Below are 13,589 nucleotides of genomic sequence, written 5' to 3' on the forward strand. Positions count from 1 at the left end.
TTTGTTTTCCTCAGCGGTGCCGCTTTGGACACGGGGCAGTTGCTGTGATTGCTCAGCCCGGCACTCTCCTTGGGTGTCAGGCTGATCACGCGGCACCCCTGCTCCCCGGTGGTCCAGATAGGACCCTTTTTATTCAGTAGAATATGCAGTTTGGGCCCTTCCCTTCAATTCAGGAAAGAGCCCCTCATACATGGCAGCGCTACACGGCTCAGTGCATAGCGCTGCTGAGCTGTGCTCCCCGCTCAAGAGCTGTGTGCCCCGCTACAGTCCCAGAAAGGAAGTGGAACGCTCGATTTAGCGCTCCACTTCCTTTCGGGGGTGGTAACCCCAATTTCTTGCAAGAGGCGAGACTTCTGTGCCTGCCGCAAAGTCTAGCACCTCGCAAGTGTTACCGTCCCCAAATGGGGAGCTCTAGAATTTCTAGGCCAAAGTGTTCATACACCCATGGGACCCAAATTCAAATCCAGCTTAGTTTGATGGGATGTCTCTTCTCCAAACGGATATGAATTTAATCTCAATCCAGTTTAGAATCCAAAATAAACAAAACTACAAAATTCAGTACCCATGGGCAATTTCAGTGGGAAGGTTGACATTTATAAATGGCCTCCAAGATTCAGCTAAGGCAAATTTGTGGCGCAGCATAAAAAAAGCTACCAACTCCTTAATCCAGGTCTTTATAACCAAGGGAATATGAGCCTTACCTCCCTTCACACTGTTCACTGACAAGTGGGTTAGAGACCCTCTTCCCTGAAATCATTTCCTTTCTGCCACAAATCAATCTCACAGCATTATCTGGAACTTGCACAAAGGCTGGATGATGCCATTATTTTGCAAGCCTAGTAGTTCTGAGCTTGGAGATAGTATGGGATGAGTCAGAGTACAAAGGTGAGGAACAAGGGCTGGTAGCAGAGGATGAGTAGGAGTCTGCTGACTGAATGGCCACATAGCTGCCAATGACCCCTCAGCTTTGGGAAATACACCAGGTGGAGGACAGTGGTCAGCTGTGTAATACTGCTATTGCTACTCGGAAGAAAAGGAGATGAAATGCTGGCCAAACTCTACAATGTATTAGTCAGTTGTTTTATACATGTGTAGGAAGCACATTGTCTGATCTGCATTTGTTCCGTATGCTACCCTACAAAAAGTCAAAGGCAGAAAAATTGAGGTGATTGATGAACCTTGACCATTCCATGGTATACTTGACTACAGGTGTCCTTACAGCAGATGGCACATCTCTGCAACTGACTCCCTGTTGACATGGAGCCATTCCCTTCATTCGTTGAAACATAGATGCGATAAGCCAGTGGATATGGTTGGTGGTCTAATGGTGGTAGCAGAAAATCAGGTATTGGATGGTGGCTCAAATCCCTGACATGTCTTCTGTCATCCTGCACCATTTCACTTACGCATACAGTACTTAACATACTTCAAAACCAAACCCCATCTGACTTGCTGAATGCCATGGCATTCAGTAGCTTGCAGTTAAGATGACCCGTCACTCCCTGAATTCATATAAAAATTTATATATCGGAAGAGCGAGCTTCTTTTATAAGTGACCTATTTTTACTCATCTGTTCCTGTTCTAATAAATACATCAATTACAGTCAAAGAACACTTTGCTATTTTAGATTGGCGTAAGCATTACTTAATGCTGTTACAAAATACAAATTGTATCAGAAAACAAATGTTTATAAAAGATTCAATGTACAGTTAAACTTTATATGGGAAAAAAAATTAAAAACTCTGCCCTCTAAGGGACTCCCTTAAGCCCAGTCCAGTTGAACTCTAAACAAAAAGCACAGTCCAACAACAACACAAATGGGGAGATCAGGCTTGCAGTGCATTTAAATAAGCATAGGAAAAATAAATACCTGAATATGGCTTAGAAGACTGTGAATATAGAGGATAGGTCTGATGTAAATGGAAAATTTCATATACTTTGGAAGGTTTGTGACCCTATAGTTATAAAATCTTTTGTGGCATTGTATTTTTGATCAAGAATGATCATAATATCAAATTTTAAAATATATATTAAGAACTGAATGAAAGATTCTTTGAAATATCAAGTTGGCATAATGGCCCCAAGTTTCCACACGCGGCGAAAAAGGCGCACCTCAGAGCTGGGCGCCTGTTTTTCGCGCCGAAAATGGCGCCTGAAAAAAAATGCGGTATTCTCGAGCTCCTTGGAGCTCGATGTCTGCTTGGCGCGGCGCACAGGCAGAGCCTACCACTCGCGCCGATTTTGTAAGTAGGAGGGGACGGGTACAATTTAAATGAGGCTTCTTGGTGCCGGCAACCCTGCGCATGCGCGTTGGAGCGTTCGCGCACGCGCAATCTGAAGTAAACATTGGCACTCGGCCATTTTTAAAAGTGCTGCAGAAAAAGTGAAGATTTGTTTCTTGGACCCCTGCAAAGGCTTGTATTTTAATTTTCTTGATATTTATGTGTGTGAGGGAGTGCTTTTAGCAGCACTGCTGAATAAATCACCTGCTGAAATCAGTGAGTTCAGCTTTTCACTGCAAAACTTGCAGAACCGGTGCCTGCAAATTAAGGACTGTGTGTTTGGAGAAATAAAAGTGCCAATTCAACTTTGCAATGGATCAACTTCCACCAAGAACAAAGAATTTCTTGCATGAGGAAGCAAACCATTGCATAATATGTGGTGCACCCATTCTGCAAATTTAAATATAAAGATGTCGATGTGGCTGCCTCTCCCTGTCCAAATGGCCTCAGTCAGTCCCCCTCACAGCTCGAAGGCTGCTGCTGCTCCCGACCAGCCACTGACGCCGCTGCAATCCCATGGCCGAATGGCCTCAAGTCCGTCCGGGTGCTGCATCTTCGCGGGGAATGAAGGCCTGCCTCAAGCACCGCAGCTCAGCTCGAAGGCTGCTTGCTGCCGCTGCCGTTGAGACACTGACGCCACACCGCTGCCTGAAAGGCCTGCCTGAAGCACTTTCACACAGGTAGGAACATGGTTTATTTAATCTTTTCTTTGCTTATAAATTTTTATTCAGGTTGGATTTATTTGTATAATATTTGTATAAGTATAACTAAGGATTGATTGTAGAATTTAATGACTTCCCTTCCACCACCCCCCCCCACCTCGTTCCCGACACCTAATTTGTAACCTGCGCCTGATTTTTTAAAGTGTAGACAAGGTTTTTTCAAGCGTACAAAAATCTTCACTTGCTCCATTCTAAGTTAGTTTGGAGTACGTTTTCACTGTGGAAACTTTCAAATCAGGCGTCAGTGGCCGGACACGCCCCCTTTTGAAAAAAAAATTCTGTTCCAAAGTGAAACTGTTCTACCTGACTAGAACTGCAGAAAACTAAATGTGGAGAATTCCGATTTCTAAGATACTCCGTTCTACACCAGATGCTCCTAAAAATCAGGAGCAAATCATGTGGAAACTTGGGGCCAATGTGTCAGAAACTAATTCTATTATTTTTTTAATGTGACATTACAAATACAAGTAGATTTTTTTTTAAAAAGCAGAAAATTCTGGAAATCCACAGCAGATTGATCAACATCTGATTGAGAACAGTAGGTTACATTATTTGGAAGGATATTTCATCAGTGCACTCACCCAAATGATGATTGACCTGCTGTGTAATTTCAGTACTTTCTGTTTTTATTTCAAATGCCAGTGCAAAGCTGCTTTGTCTCCATGTATTTTGTAAATTTACAGGTCTTTGAATCAGGGTGCTAGGAATTTTCCAATCATCAATATTACGTGTCCATTGGTATGTTGCTCCTCCAATATCTCTTTTGCCCCCTCTCCAACCTAATTTAATTAACAGCTTTTCTAGGTTTGTCACATCTTGGTTTTGGACTAGTGTGCCCAGATATATTTCTAAAATGTAAACCTAATTTAAATGTAAATGTTAATCTAAAATGTAAACCTCCCCTTCTAATCTGTACATCAAAAGTCACTTGGATCTGATGTTGAACATTTTCCCCAAAAGAAAATATTAACAATTAAAAACAATTTGCATATATTATATGAAATTGCCAATGGTCACAGGTTTAATTAAATTGCTGAGTCCTCCTCATGCCTCAGCTGGTTAAGCCAATAAGTACACATCAGGAAGGTCCCTGGTTCAATAAGAACATAAGAATATAAGAAATAGGAACAGGAGTAGGCCATACGGCCCCTCGAGCCTGCTCTGCCATTCAATAAGATCATGGCTGATCTGATCATGGACTCAGCTCCACTTCCCCGCCTGCTCCCCATAACCCATTTTCACCTTATCATTTAAGAAACTGTCTACTTCTGACTTAAATTTATTCAATGTCCCAGCTTCCACAGCTCTCTGAGGCAACGAATTCCACAGATTTACAACCCTCCGAGAGAAGAAATTTCTCCTCATCTCTGTTTTAAATGGGCGGCCCCTTATTCTAAGATCATGCCCTCTAGTTCTAGTCTCCCCATCAGTGGAAACATCCTTGTCAATCCCCCTCATAATCTTATATGTTTTGTTAGGATCACCTCTCATTCTTCTGAACTCCAATGAGTAGAGGCCCAACCTGCTCAATCTTTCCTCTTCAGTCAACTCCCTCATCCCCGGAATCAACATAGTGAACCTTCTTTGAACTGTCTCCAAAGCAAGTATATCCTTTCGTAAATATGGAAACCAAAACTGCCGCAGCATTCCAGTTGTGGCCTCACCAATACCTTATATAGCTGTAGCAAGACTTCCCTGCTTTTATACTCCATCCCCTTTGCAATAAAGGCCAAGATACCATTGGCCTTCCTGATCACTTGCTGTACCCGCATACTATCCTTTTGTGTTTCATGCACAAGTACCCCCAGGTCCCGCTGTAATGCGGCACTTTGCAATCTTTCTCCATTTAAATAATAACTTTCTCTTTGATTTTTTTCTGCCAAAGTACATGACCTCACACTTTCCAATATTATACTCCATCTGCCAATTTTTTGCCCACTTAGCCTGTCTATGCCCTCCTCACACATTGCTTTTCCTCCCATCTTTGTATCGTCAGCAAACTTGGCTACGTTACACTCAGTCCCTTCTTCCAAGTCGTTAATATAGATTGTAAATAGTTGGGGTCCCAGCACTGATCCCTGCGGCACCCCACTAGTTACTGGTTGCCAATCAGAGAATGACCCATTTATCCCAACTCTCTGTTTTCTGTTAGTTAGCCAATCCTCTATCCATACTAATATATTACCCCCAACCCCGCAAACTTTTATCTTGTACAGTAACCTTTTATGTGGCACCTTGTCAAATGCCTTCAGGAAGTCCAAATACACCACATCCATGGTTTGTGCCAAGATGACAGAAGTGATGATAAAATTGTTGTCGACACCTTGGGTTACAGGGGGAAAATCAGCCAGGATGCTGTTTCTGATTGATATCCAGCAACCCCCGCTGAAGCAGGTGTTTAAGGTCTCAAAGGAGGACAAGATTGGGCTTGGCTTTTGCGACATCTCCCCACCCAGAATCAAATGGCCTGACATCAACCAATACCGGAGGACGCCTAGGGAACTATAACCCAACAAGAAAAGAGAAAGTTGGTGGAAAGAGATGGGGAAAAAGTGCCCAATTGAAGAACGGTTCTCTTGATGATTTTGGTCTTGCATGTATTAACGGCTGTGCCATATGTGCAGGTACTTTAGAAAAACGAATTTGGAGCTACATGCACAGTAGTTATCAACCCTTGATCTTTCCACATTCGTTAGACCAGACTAGGATTGGTCAACAAACTCACATTTAGAAGCTTTATTTTTGTGTTAGTAATTCTGACCTCCTTTTCCCGTAATTCCGTGGCACACACGACTTCCAGAGCTTCAGAATCACCAGTATTCCTCAAAACATATAATGCAGTATCCACATTCATCCAGGGCGATAATTTTTCTGAGCAGGTGGAACAAATGTAGAGTTCCTGTGACTAAAAGACTGTTCCGTGTGCAACAAAAAAGGCATATTGCAAAAATAAGTCCTTTTTTTCTTCTAGGGCAATTTTGTATTGCAAGTATGTCATATTACAACTGTTAAACTGATAAAGATGTATAGTGTTGGGGAGAAGTTGTTTAGAATTCAAATAATCCAGGATTACAGCATGTTGAATAAAACATTTAAAAATGAATAAGGTGTTCGAAATGGTCGGGGAATCATTTAAACATACTTTACGGGGGAATTATGAGACAAAATTAGTCTGCTTCCATTTCACATCATAAATAGTCTGTCTGAAATTCTGCAGCCATATCAGGCTAAATTCATAAAAAAGTGATGAAACTACAGAACGCACATTTCTCATATTGTGAATGATTGAACTGGGTGATTGATGTGCTGCCATTATAAAGATTTGTGAGGCTGAACCTGTCAAACAGAAGGGAACTTCCTTAGGATTAGTAAAATATGTATTAAAAACTCTACATTTTTAAAGGTAACAAAATGTATTGCTCTGCACTGTTTTATGCTTTTAAATAATACATATACATTCATTTCATGCATTTTCCAACTAGAACAGTAAAATGCAAAAAAAAGATAAAATATATATCAGTCAGTGTAACATTGTGCTGGCACTGAACCTGTGGTTACAAATTTTTTTTTCCAATAGTTACAAGTTCATAATTTTGTTTCCTTTTCAGGAGGGGCTGACATTTTGCAAGAAATCGGCACCCTTGCCCTACCTCATTTAAAAAGCTATTCTACAAGTCTGAGCCCAGGACATGAGTATCGGCAGCTGTTTGACTATATGGGGCTTCGTAACCTAGTCTAATCCTGTCCTCACTTGTGGGGAGAGGGAAGATTTGTTCTGTACAAGGTATAGAAAAAATCAAACATATTTATGAATATATTTATAATTTTGCTACACCTAGTGCATAGTGAAAGTATTTCTATCTTTATGTTCACATAGGTACACTTTCTTTTCGAAGTCATTGGATAGTAATCAGAAGCATGAATCAAGCTGATATTTTCCCTACCTGAGAACATGAAGACAAGAGAAAAGAGATAAAAGAAAAAGACCATTACTAAGATAGAAGAAAATGGCATGTCTAATGTTTGAACACAGATGAAACATATAAGGTTGTATATATCAGCTCTCCTCTTTCCAAATTTACTTTCTGCTGCCAAATAGGGCAGCAACTGATATCGCAGGACAAATACAAACACAAAATTAGCCTTTCATTTTCCTCGGTGTCATGTAATTACAAGATAATAAGGTGATTACACATGGGGAAGACCATTCAACCCATCTCAATTCATCCATCCAGAGAAATCCTAATGTTGTTTCACTGTAGCATTCAATTATTTAAGTGATTCCAGAGGTTTTGTCTCCACTACTCTATCTGGAAGTTTATTCTACATGTTGATCACTCTGTGGGCTCAAGTTACGGCCTGATTTGCTCCAATTTGTTTTGGAGCAACATGTTTAGAATGGAATATCTTAGAAATTGCAATTCTTGGCATTTAGTTTGCTCCAGTTCGAGTGAGTTAGAATAGTTTCATTTTGGAACAGATTTTTTTTTTCAAAAGGAGGCGTGTCTGGCCACTTACGCCTGTTTTGCAAGTTTAGACAGCGAAAACTTCTCCAAACTAACTTAGAATGGAGTAAGTGTAGATTTTTGTACACTCAGAAAAACCTTGCCTACATTTATAAATCAGGCGTAGGGAACGAGAAATAGGTGGGTGGGGGGGGGGGGGGAAGTTTATAAACATTAAACACTTCACTTTCACAAATAAAGAGCCATCAAACAATAATAAATGATAAATCAATAAATCAACCAATAAATCAATCCAAAAAATTTTTTAAAAATTAAAAAAATAATTTAAAAAAAATCAATAAAATATTAAGTTTCTACTCATCGACTGCAGCACTGGGAGCCCTCCATCAGCGTGCTGGGACGGACGCCCCATCCCCCGTGTCTTTCTCTCTCTGTCTCTGTCAGTGTCTCTCTCTGTTTCTGACAGTGAGGGGAGAAAGAGAGGAGGGGGGAGGGGAGAAAGAGAGGAGGGGGGAGGGGAGAAAGAGAGGAGGGGGGAGGGGAGAAAGAGAGGAGGGGGGAGGGGAGAAAGAGAGGAGGGGGGAGGGGAGAAAGAGAGGAGGGGGGAGGGGAGAAAGAGAGGAGGGGGGAGGGGAGAAAGAGAGGAGGGGGGAGGGGAGAAAGAGAGGAGGGGGGAGGGGAGAAAGAGAGGAGGGGGGAGGGGAGAAAGAGAGGAGGGGGGAGGGGAGAAAGAGAGGAGGGGGGAGGGGAGAAAGAGAGGAGGGGGGAGGGGAGAAAGAGAGGAGGGGGGAGGGGAGAAAGAGAGGAGGGGGGAGGGGAGAAAGAGAGGAGGGGGGAGGGGAGAAAGAGAGGAGGGGGGAGGGGAGAAAGAGAGGAGGGGGGAGGGGAGAAAGAGAGGAGGGGGGAGGGGAGAAAGAGAGGAGGGGGGAGGGGAGAAAGAGAGGAGGGGGGAGGGGAGAAAGAGAGGAGGGGGGAGGGGAGAAAGAGAGGAGGGGGGAGGGGAGAAAGAGAGGAGGGGGGAGGGGAGAAAGAGAGGAGGGGGGAGGGGAGAAAGAGAGGAGGGGGGAGGGGAGAAAGAGAGGAGGGGGGAGGGGAGAAAGAGAGGAGGGGGGAGGGGAGAAAGAGAGGAGGGGGGAGGGGAGAAGGGAGGAGGGGGGAGGGGAGAAGAGAGGAGGGGGGAGGGGAGAAAGAGAGGAGGGGGGAGGGGAGAAAGAGAGGAGGGGGGAGGGGAGAAAGAGAGGAGGGGGGAGGGGAGAAAGAGAGGAGGGGGGAGGGGAGAAAGAGAGGAGGGGGAGGGGAGAAAGAGAGGAGGGGGGAGGGGAGAAAGAGAGGAGGGGGGAGGGGAGAAAGAGAGGAGGGGGGAGGGGAGAAAGAGAGGAGGGGGGAGGGGAGAAAGAGAGGAGGGGGGAGGGGAGAAAGAGAGGAGGGGGGAGGGGAGAAAGAGAGGTGGGGGGAGGGGAGAAAGAGAGGAGGGGGGAGGGGAGAAAGAGAGGTGGGGGGAGGGGAGAAAGAGAGGAGGGGGGAGGGGAGAAAGAGAGGAGGGGGGAGGGGAGAAAGAGGAGAGGAGGGGTGGGAGAAAGAGGAGAGGAGGGGTGGGAGAAAGAGGAGAGGAGGGGTGGGAGAAAGAGGAGAGGAGGGGTGGGAGAAAGAGGAGAGGAGGGGTGGGAGAAAGAGGAGAGGAGGGGTGGGAGAAAGAGGAGAGGAGGGGTGGGAGAAAGAGGAGAGGAGGGGTGGGAGAAAGAGGAGAGGAGGGGTGGGAGAAAGAGGAGAGGAGGGGTGGGAGAAAGAGGAGAGGAGGGGTGGGAGAAAGAGGAGAGGAGGGGTGGGAGAAAGAGGAGAGGAGGGGTGGGAGAAAGAGGAGGGTGGAAAGAGAGGAGGGTGGAAAGAGAGGAGGGTGGAAAGAGAGATGGGGGGGGAAGAGGGAGGGGAAGGGAGGGGGGGGGGAAAAGAGAGGAGGGGGGGGAAAGAGGAGGGGGAGGTGGGGGGGAGCGGCTGAACGGGCCAGGTCACCGCCGCCGCTGCCACTTCTGGCAGGGCCCGCCCCCAGTGAGATGCCGTGCGGGCGGGCCCCGCCGACGACGTGGAGGGACGGGGGGTGAGATGGGGAAAGAGGTGGGGGGGGGGGGGGGAAAAAGAGAGGCTGAACTGGGGGGTGGCTGAACGGGAAGGAGGGAGGGAGGCTCGAGTCCCGATCTTTGCCCGGGGAGCCCATTCGGCCAGGGCTCGGGCTGGCATGCTTCGGGCCCCTCCCACGCAGCCTCAGGGGCGAGGAGGTATTGCGCATGTGCGCACTCTAGCACACATGCGCAGAGGTCCCGGCACTGTTTTCCGCGCCGGGACCTGGCTCTGCCCCCGACCAATTGTGCTGCGCCACGCCGAGCACGAAGACAGCCTGAGGAGACCGGAGAATCACAAGGTAAGTTTTCGGTGTCCTTTTTATTCCAGAAAGTCGACGCACCTTATGGAGGTGCACCATTTTTTTTTTTTTTTTTTACAGAGGGCGGAAACTTGGACCCATTGTGAAGAAGAATTTCCTGATATCAGTCCTAAAATTATCTTTTACTAATTTGAACTAGTTTCCCCTAGTTCTACTTCCAGTTTAATTCTGGGATAAACACCATCTATCCACAAGAATTTATTTTTCATCGACCTGAAACATTAACTCGGTTTCTCTCTCCACAGATGCTTTGTAGATATCTTTATAGAGGGCATATTGCTCATATCTTCCCTTGTGAATACTTGAAGTAGTCATTCAGAATACTTACTATTTTGTGCTTGTGAGCAGCTTCAAACTGATTTCCATCTTTGATGGTTTTCACCTCTTTTTTTTTAAACTGCTGTGCCATTTTCCGCTTTCTCTTTACCCATCTGAGCACACTTTTAAATGTGTTTCTGCATTTATTTATATTCATTCCAGTGATTCCTTTCCCCTTTCTCTCTGTTGGATTTGCACAGCCAATGTTTCCTGTTTATCTTACTTTTAATGTGTTTGTATTCCATTTGTCTTCTACAGAAATGTTGATCAACCTTCCCTCATTTCACTGAATTTCACCCTTTTAAAGTTGTACATCTGGCTCCTGGTCCTGGGCATTTCTGACTCCCAAATCATGTTAAACTTTATCCTTCTGTGGTCACTGTGCCACAGGTGCTATCACTTCCATTTCTTGTACATTATCTGGGTCATTAATGGATACCAGATCAAGATGCCCATTGTCTCTTGTAGCTTCCTTGACACATTGAGTCAAGAAGCAGTCACACAACACATCTACCAACTCAGATTCTTAACCACTTGGATTTTTTCATGCTAATTAAGTGATCTATAACAAATCTCTAGTGTTAGCTTGGATTGTTGGATGTCTAACCACAGAAGTTAAGATGTTGCATAATATTTGGCACACTATACCTTCACTTTGGCTGAGGTTTAATGGTCTGATGGTGAGAAAAACATTTGTTGTTTGATGCAATTCCAGTCTATATCGATGACTGATGATGCCACCATCTTCTTCCAGGAAAAAGCATCCCTTTGACCAAGCATGTTGCCAGTTCTAGAATGAGAAGAGCATATATATGGAAAAACACACAGAAAAGTCACTCCAGTAGAGGTGCAGAACTTATTTATCTTTTAATGCTCATTCAGTAACACAGACAGATAGCAAACTAACATTTTACATTGGGATATATTGAGGTATAACAGAGTGGAATCTTGGAAATGTTTGTCATTAGTAGGATGAGTGAGTTCGGACAATGGAAATTTTTACACTTAGCATGTATTGTGTGATCTGATGCCCAAGTACTGCAACTTTACATAAAACATTTCTGTGGCAGTGAAAATGTCAACTTCTAAGCAGATATATATGTGATTTTTTTTTTAAACTCTCTGATACAACAAATCAATTGCCCTAGCATTTGAAATGTATTCTTAACTTGCGGATCATAAACTTATGAGTACTTGACACTGAAGTGCAGCATACAAATCATTAAAAATAGTGGTAAGTCGATTTAAGGCATTAATTTTTTGTAGCCTTTTTTTTTAATAAATGAAATATATAATTTTCTCTTTTTCAGTTATTGTGCCATGTACCACCAATGGCCTCTGCCAATAGCACTTTGAAATCATCCACTATGATGTATGTCTGGCCTCTACTTAACATCTTCTCGGGGCAGCCTGACTGAGATTGGGAATTCCATGTCTCGGGAGAAAAACAGATGTGAACCCAAATGCCAGCACTCTGTGACACGGTGTATTGGTGATTTGCGGTACTGGTATTAAATTTGAGAAAGGGACAATTTTTGAACTGAAGCATATTTTTTCTAACAAATCCTATAAAGACAAACTTTTAGAACTCAAAATAATATCTGCTCAGGTAAACAAAATACACTGGCTCAGCAAGACCTTTTATTGGTTGTGCAGTTAGAATGCAGGGGCAGTGCAAGTCTAACTTCCCAGAAGGATCCCAGAGAGTATGCCAGTCTCATTATTAATCAAAAAGTAATTTTACCTTCATGACTGTAGTGCATCGATTAATCTATGACAAAGATTTACATTACTGCACAAGATAAGAGCTCACGGCTTGGGGGCAATATATTAGCATGGATAGCGGATTAGAAAACAAAGAGTCAGGAGAAATGGGTCCTTTTCAGGTTGGCAAAATGTAACTAGTGGGGTGCCACAGGGATCAGTGCTGGGGCCTCAACTCTTTACAATCTATATTAATGACTTGGATGAAGGAACCAAGTGTAATGTAGCCAAACTTGCTGATGGTACAAAGATAGGAGGGAAAGCAAGTCATGAGGAGGACGCAAAGAATCTGCAAAGGGATATAGATAAGCTAAGTGAGTGGGCAAAAATTTGGCAGATGGAGTATAATGTGGGAAAATGTGCAGTTATCCACTTTGTTGGAAAAATAAAAAAGCAAATTATTATTTAAATGGGGAGAGATTACAAATGCTGCAGTACAGTACAGAGGGATCTAGGGGTTCTTGTACATGAAACATAAAAAGTTAGTATGCAGGTACAGCAAGTAATTATGAAGGCAAATTGAATGTCGGCCTTTTTTGCAAGGGGGATGGAGTATAAAAGTAGGGAAGTCCTGCTACAACTGTACAGGGTATTTGTGAGACCACACCTGGAGTACTGCACACAGTTTTGGTCTCTTTATTTAAGGAGGGATATACTTGCATTGGAGGCAGTTCCAGGGATGAAGTGGTTGTCTTATGAAGAAAGGTTGAGCCTACACTCATTGGAGTTTAGAAGAATGAGAGGTGATCTTATTGAAAACGTATAAGATTCTGAGGAGGCTTGACAGGTTAGATGCAGAGAGGTTGTTTTTCCTCATGCGGGAATCTAGAACTAGGAGGCATAGTTTAAGAATATGGGATTGCCCATTTAAAACGGAAATGAGGAGGAATTTCTTCTCTCAGAGGGTCGTAAATCTTTGGACTTCTCTACCCCAGAGCGCTGAGTCATTGAATATATTTAAAGGTGGAGATAAACAGATTTTTGAACGATAAAGGAGTCAAGGGTTATGGGGAGCGGGCAGGGAAGTGGAGCTGAGGCCAAGTTCAGATCAGCCATGATCTTATTGAATGGCGGAGCAGGCTCGAGTGGCCAAATGGCCTACTCCTGCTCCTATTTCTTATGCAAGAAAAAACTTGATTACAATGGGATACTCCAAGCCTGTTACAACAAAATGAATGAATGAATAACGACAAGTGTATTTATACTACATTTTTAGGAACATCAATAGTAATAATTAATTTCTTTTGAGAGTGGGTTGTTTCTGGTGAGGATAATAATCTCACGGTTTAATCCCCAAATACTTTTCTTAAAAAAACTTTTCCATGGTGTCTTGTCCACAGATCCAACTGCACTGGAGGGGGCATGAAGTAATCTGCTCTCAGATTGAAACCACACTCTACAAAGATACACAAGCTGGTTGGACAATAACTATTTTTGATAGTGACATTCCCGAGGCCTATCCCCTCCCTCCACCAATTTGAGGGTGCACTTGGTCTTTGTTTGGTCCCTCCATACAGCAACATCACTGAAATGAGGACCATACCAGTGTAGAAGGATAATGGCCACATCCCACTACTTTGGTGCCACTCCACTGCATCC

General features: G+C 43.8%; 1 protein-coding gene across 1 annotated transcript in view; it reads right to left on the minus strand.

Annotated features, from left to right (window-relative positions):
- The window catches only part of efcab7 (EF-hand calcium binding domain 7), a 126,919-nt gene that overhangs the window by 88,977 nt on the left and 24,353 nt on the right, over positions 1–13,589 (minus strand). The window contains exons 7-8 of the mRNA XM_070887055.1: positions 10,875–11,016; positions 5,767–5,876 (exon numbers count right to left, since the gene is read on the minus strand). Coding sequence (XP_070743156.1) covers positions 5,767–5,876; positions 10,875–11,016 — 252 coding nt within the window. The remainder of the gene's footprint in view (positions 1–5,766; positions 5,877–10,874; positions 11,017–13,589) is intronic.

Source organism: Pristiophorus japonicus, chromosome 8 (assembly GCF_044704955.1).
Source record: "Pristiophorus japonicus isolate sPriJap1 chromosome 8, sPriJap1.hap1, whole genome shotgun sequence".
NCBI lineage: Eukaryota > Metazoa > Chordata > Chondrichthyes > Pristiophoridae > Pristiophorus > Pristiophorus japonicus.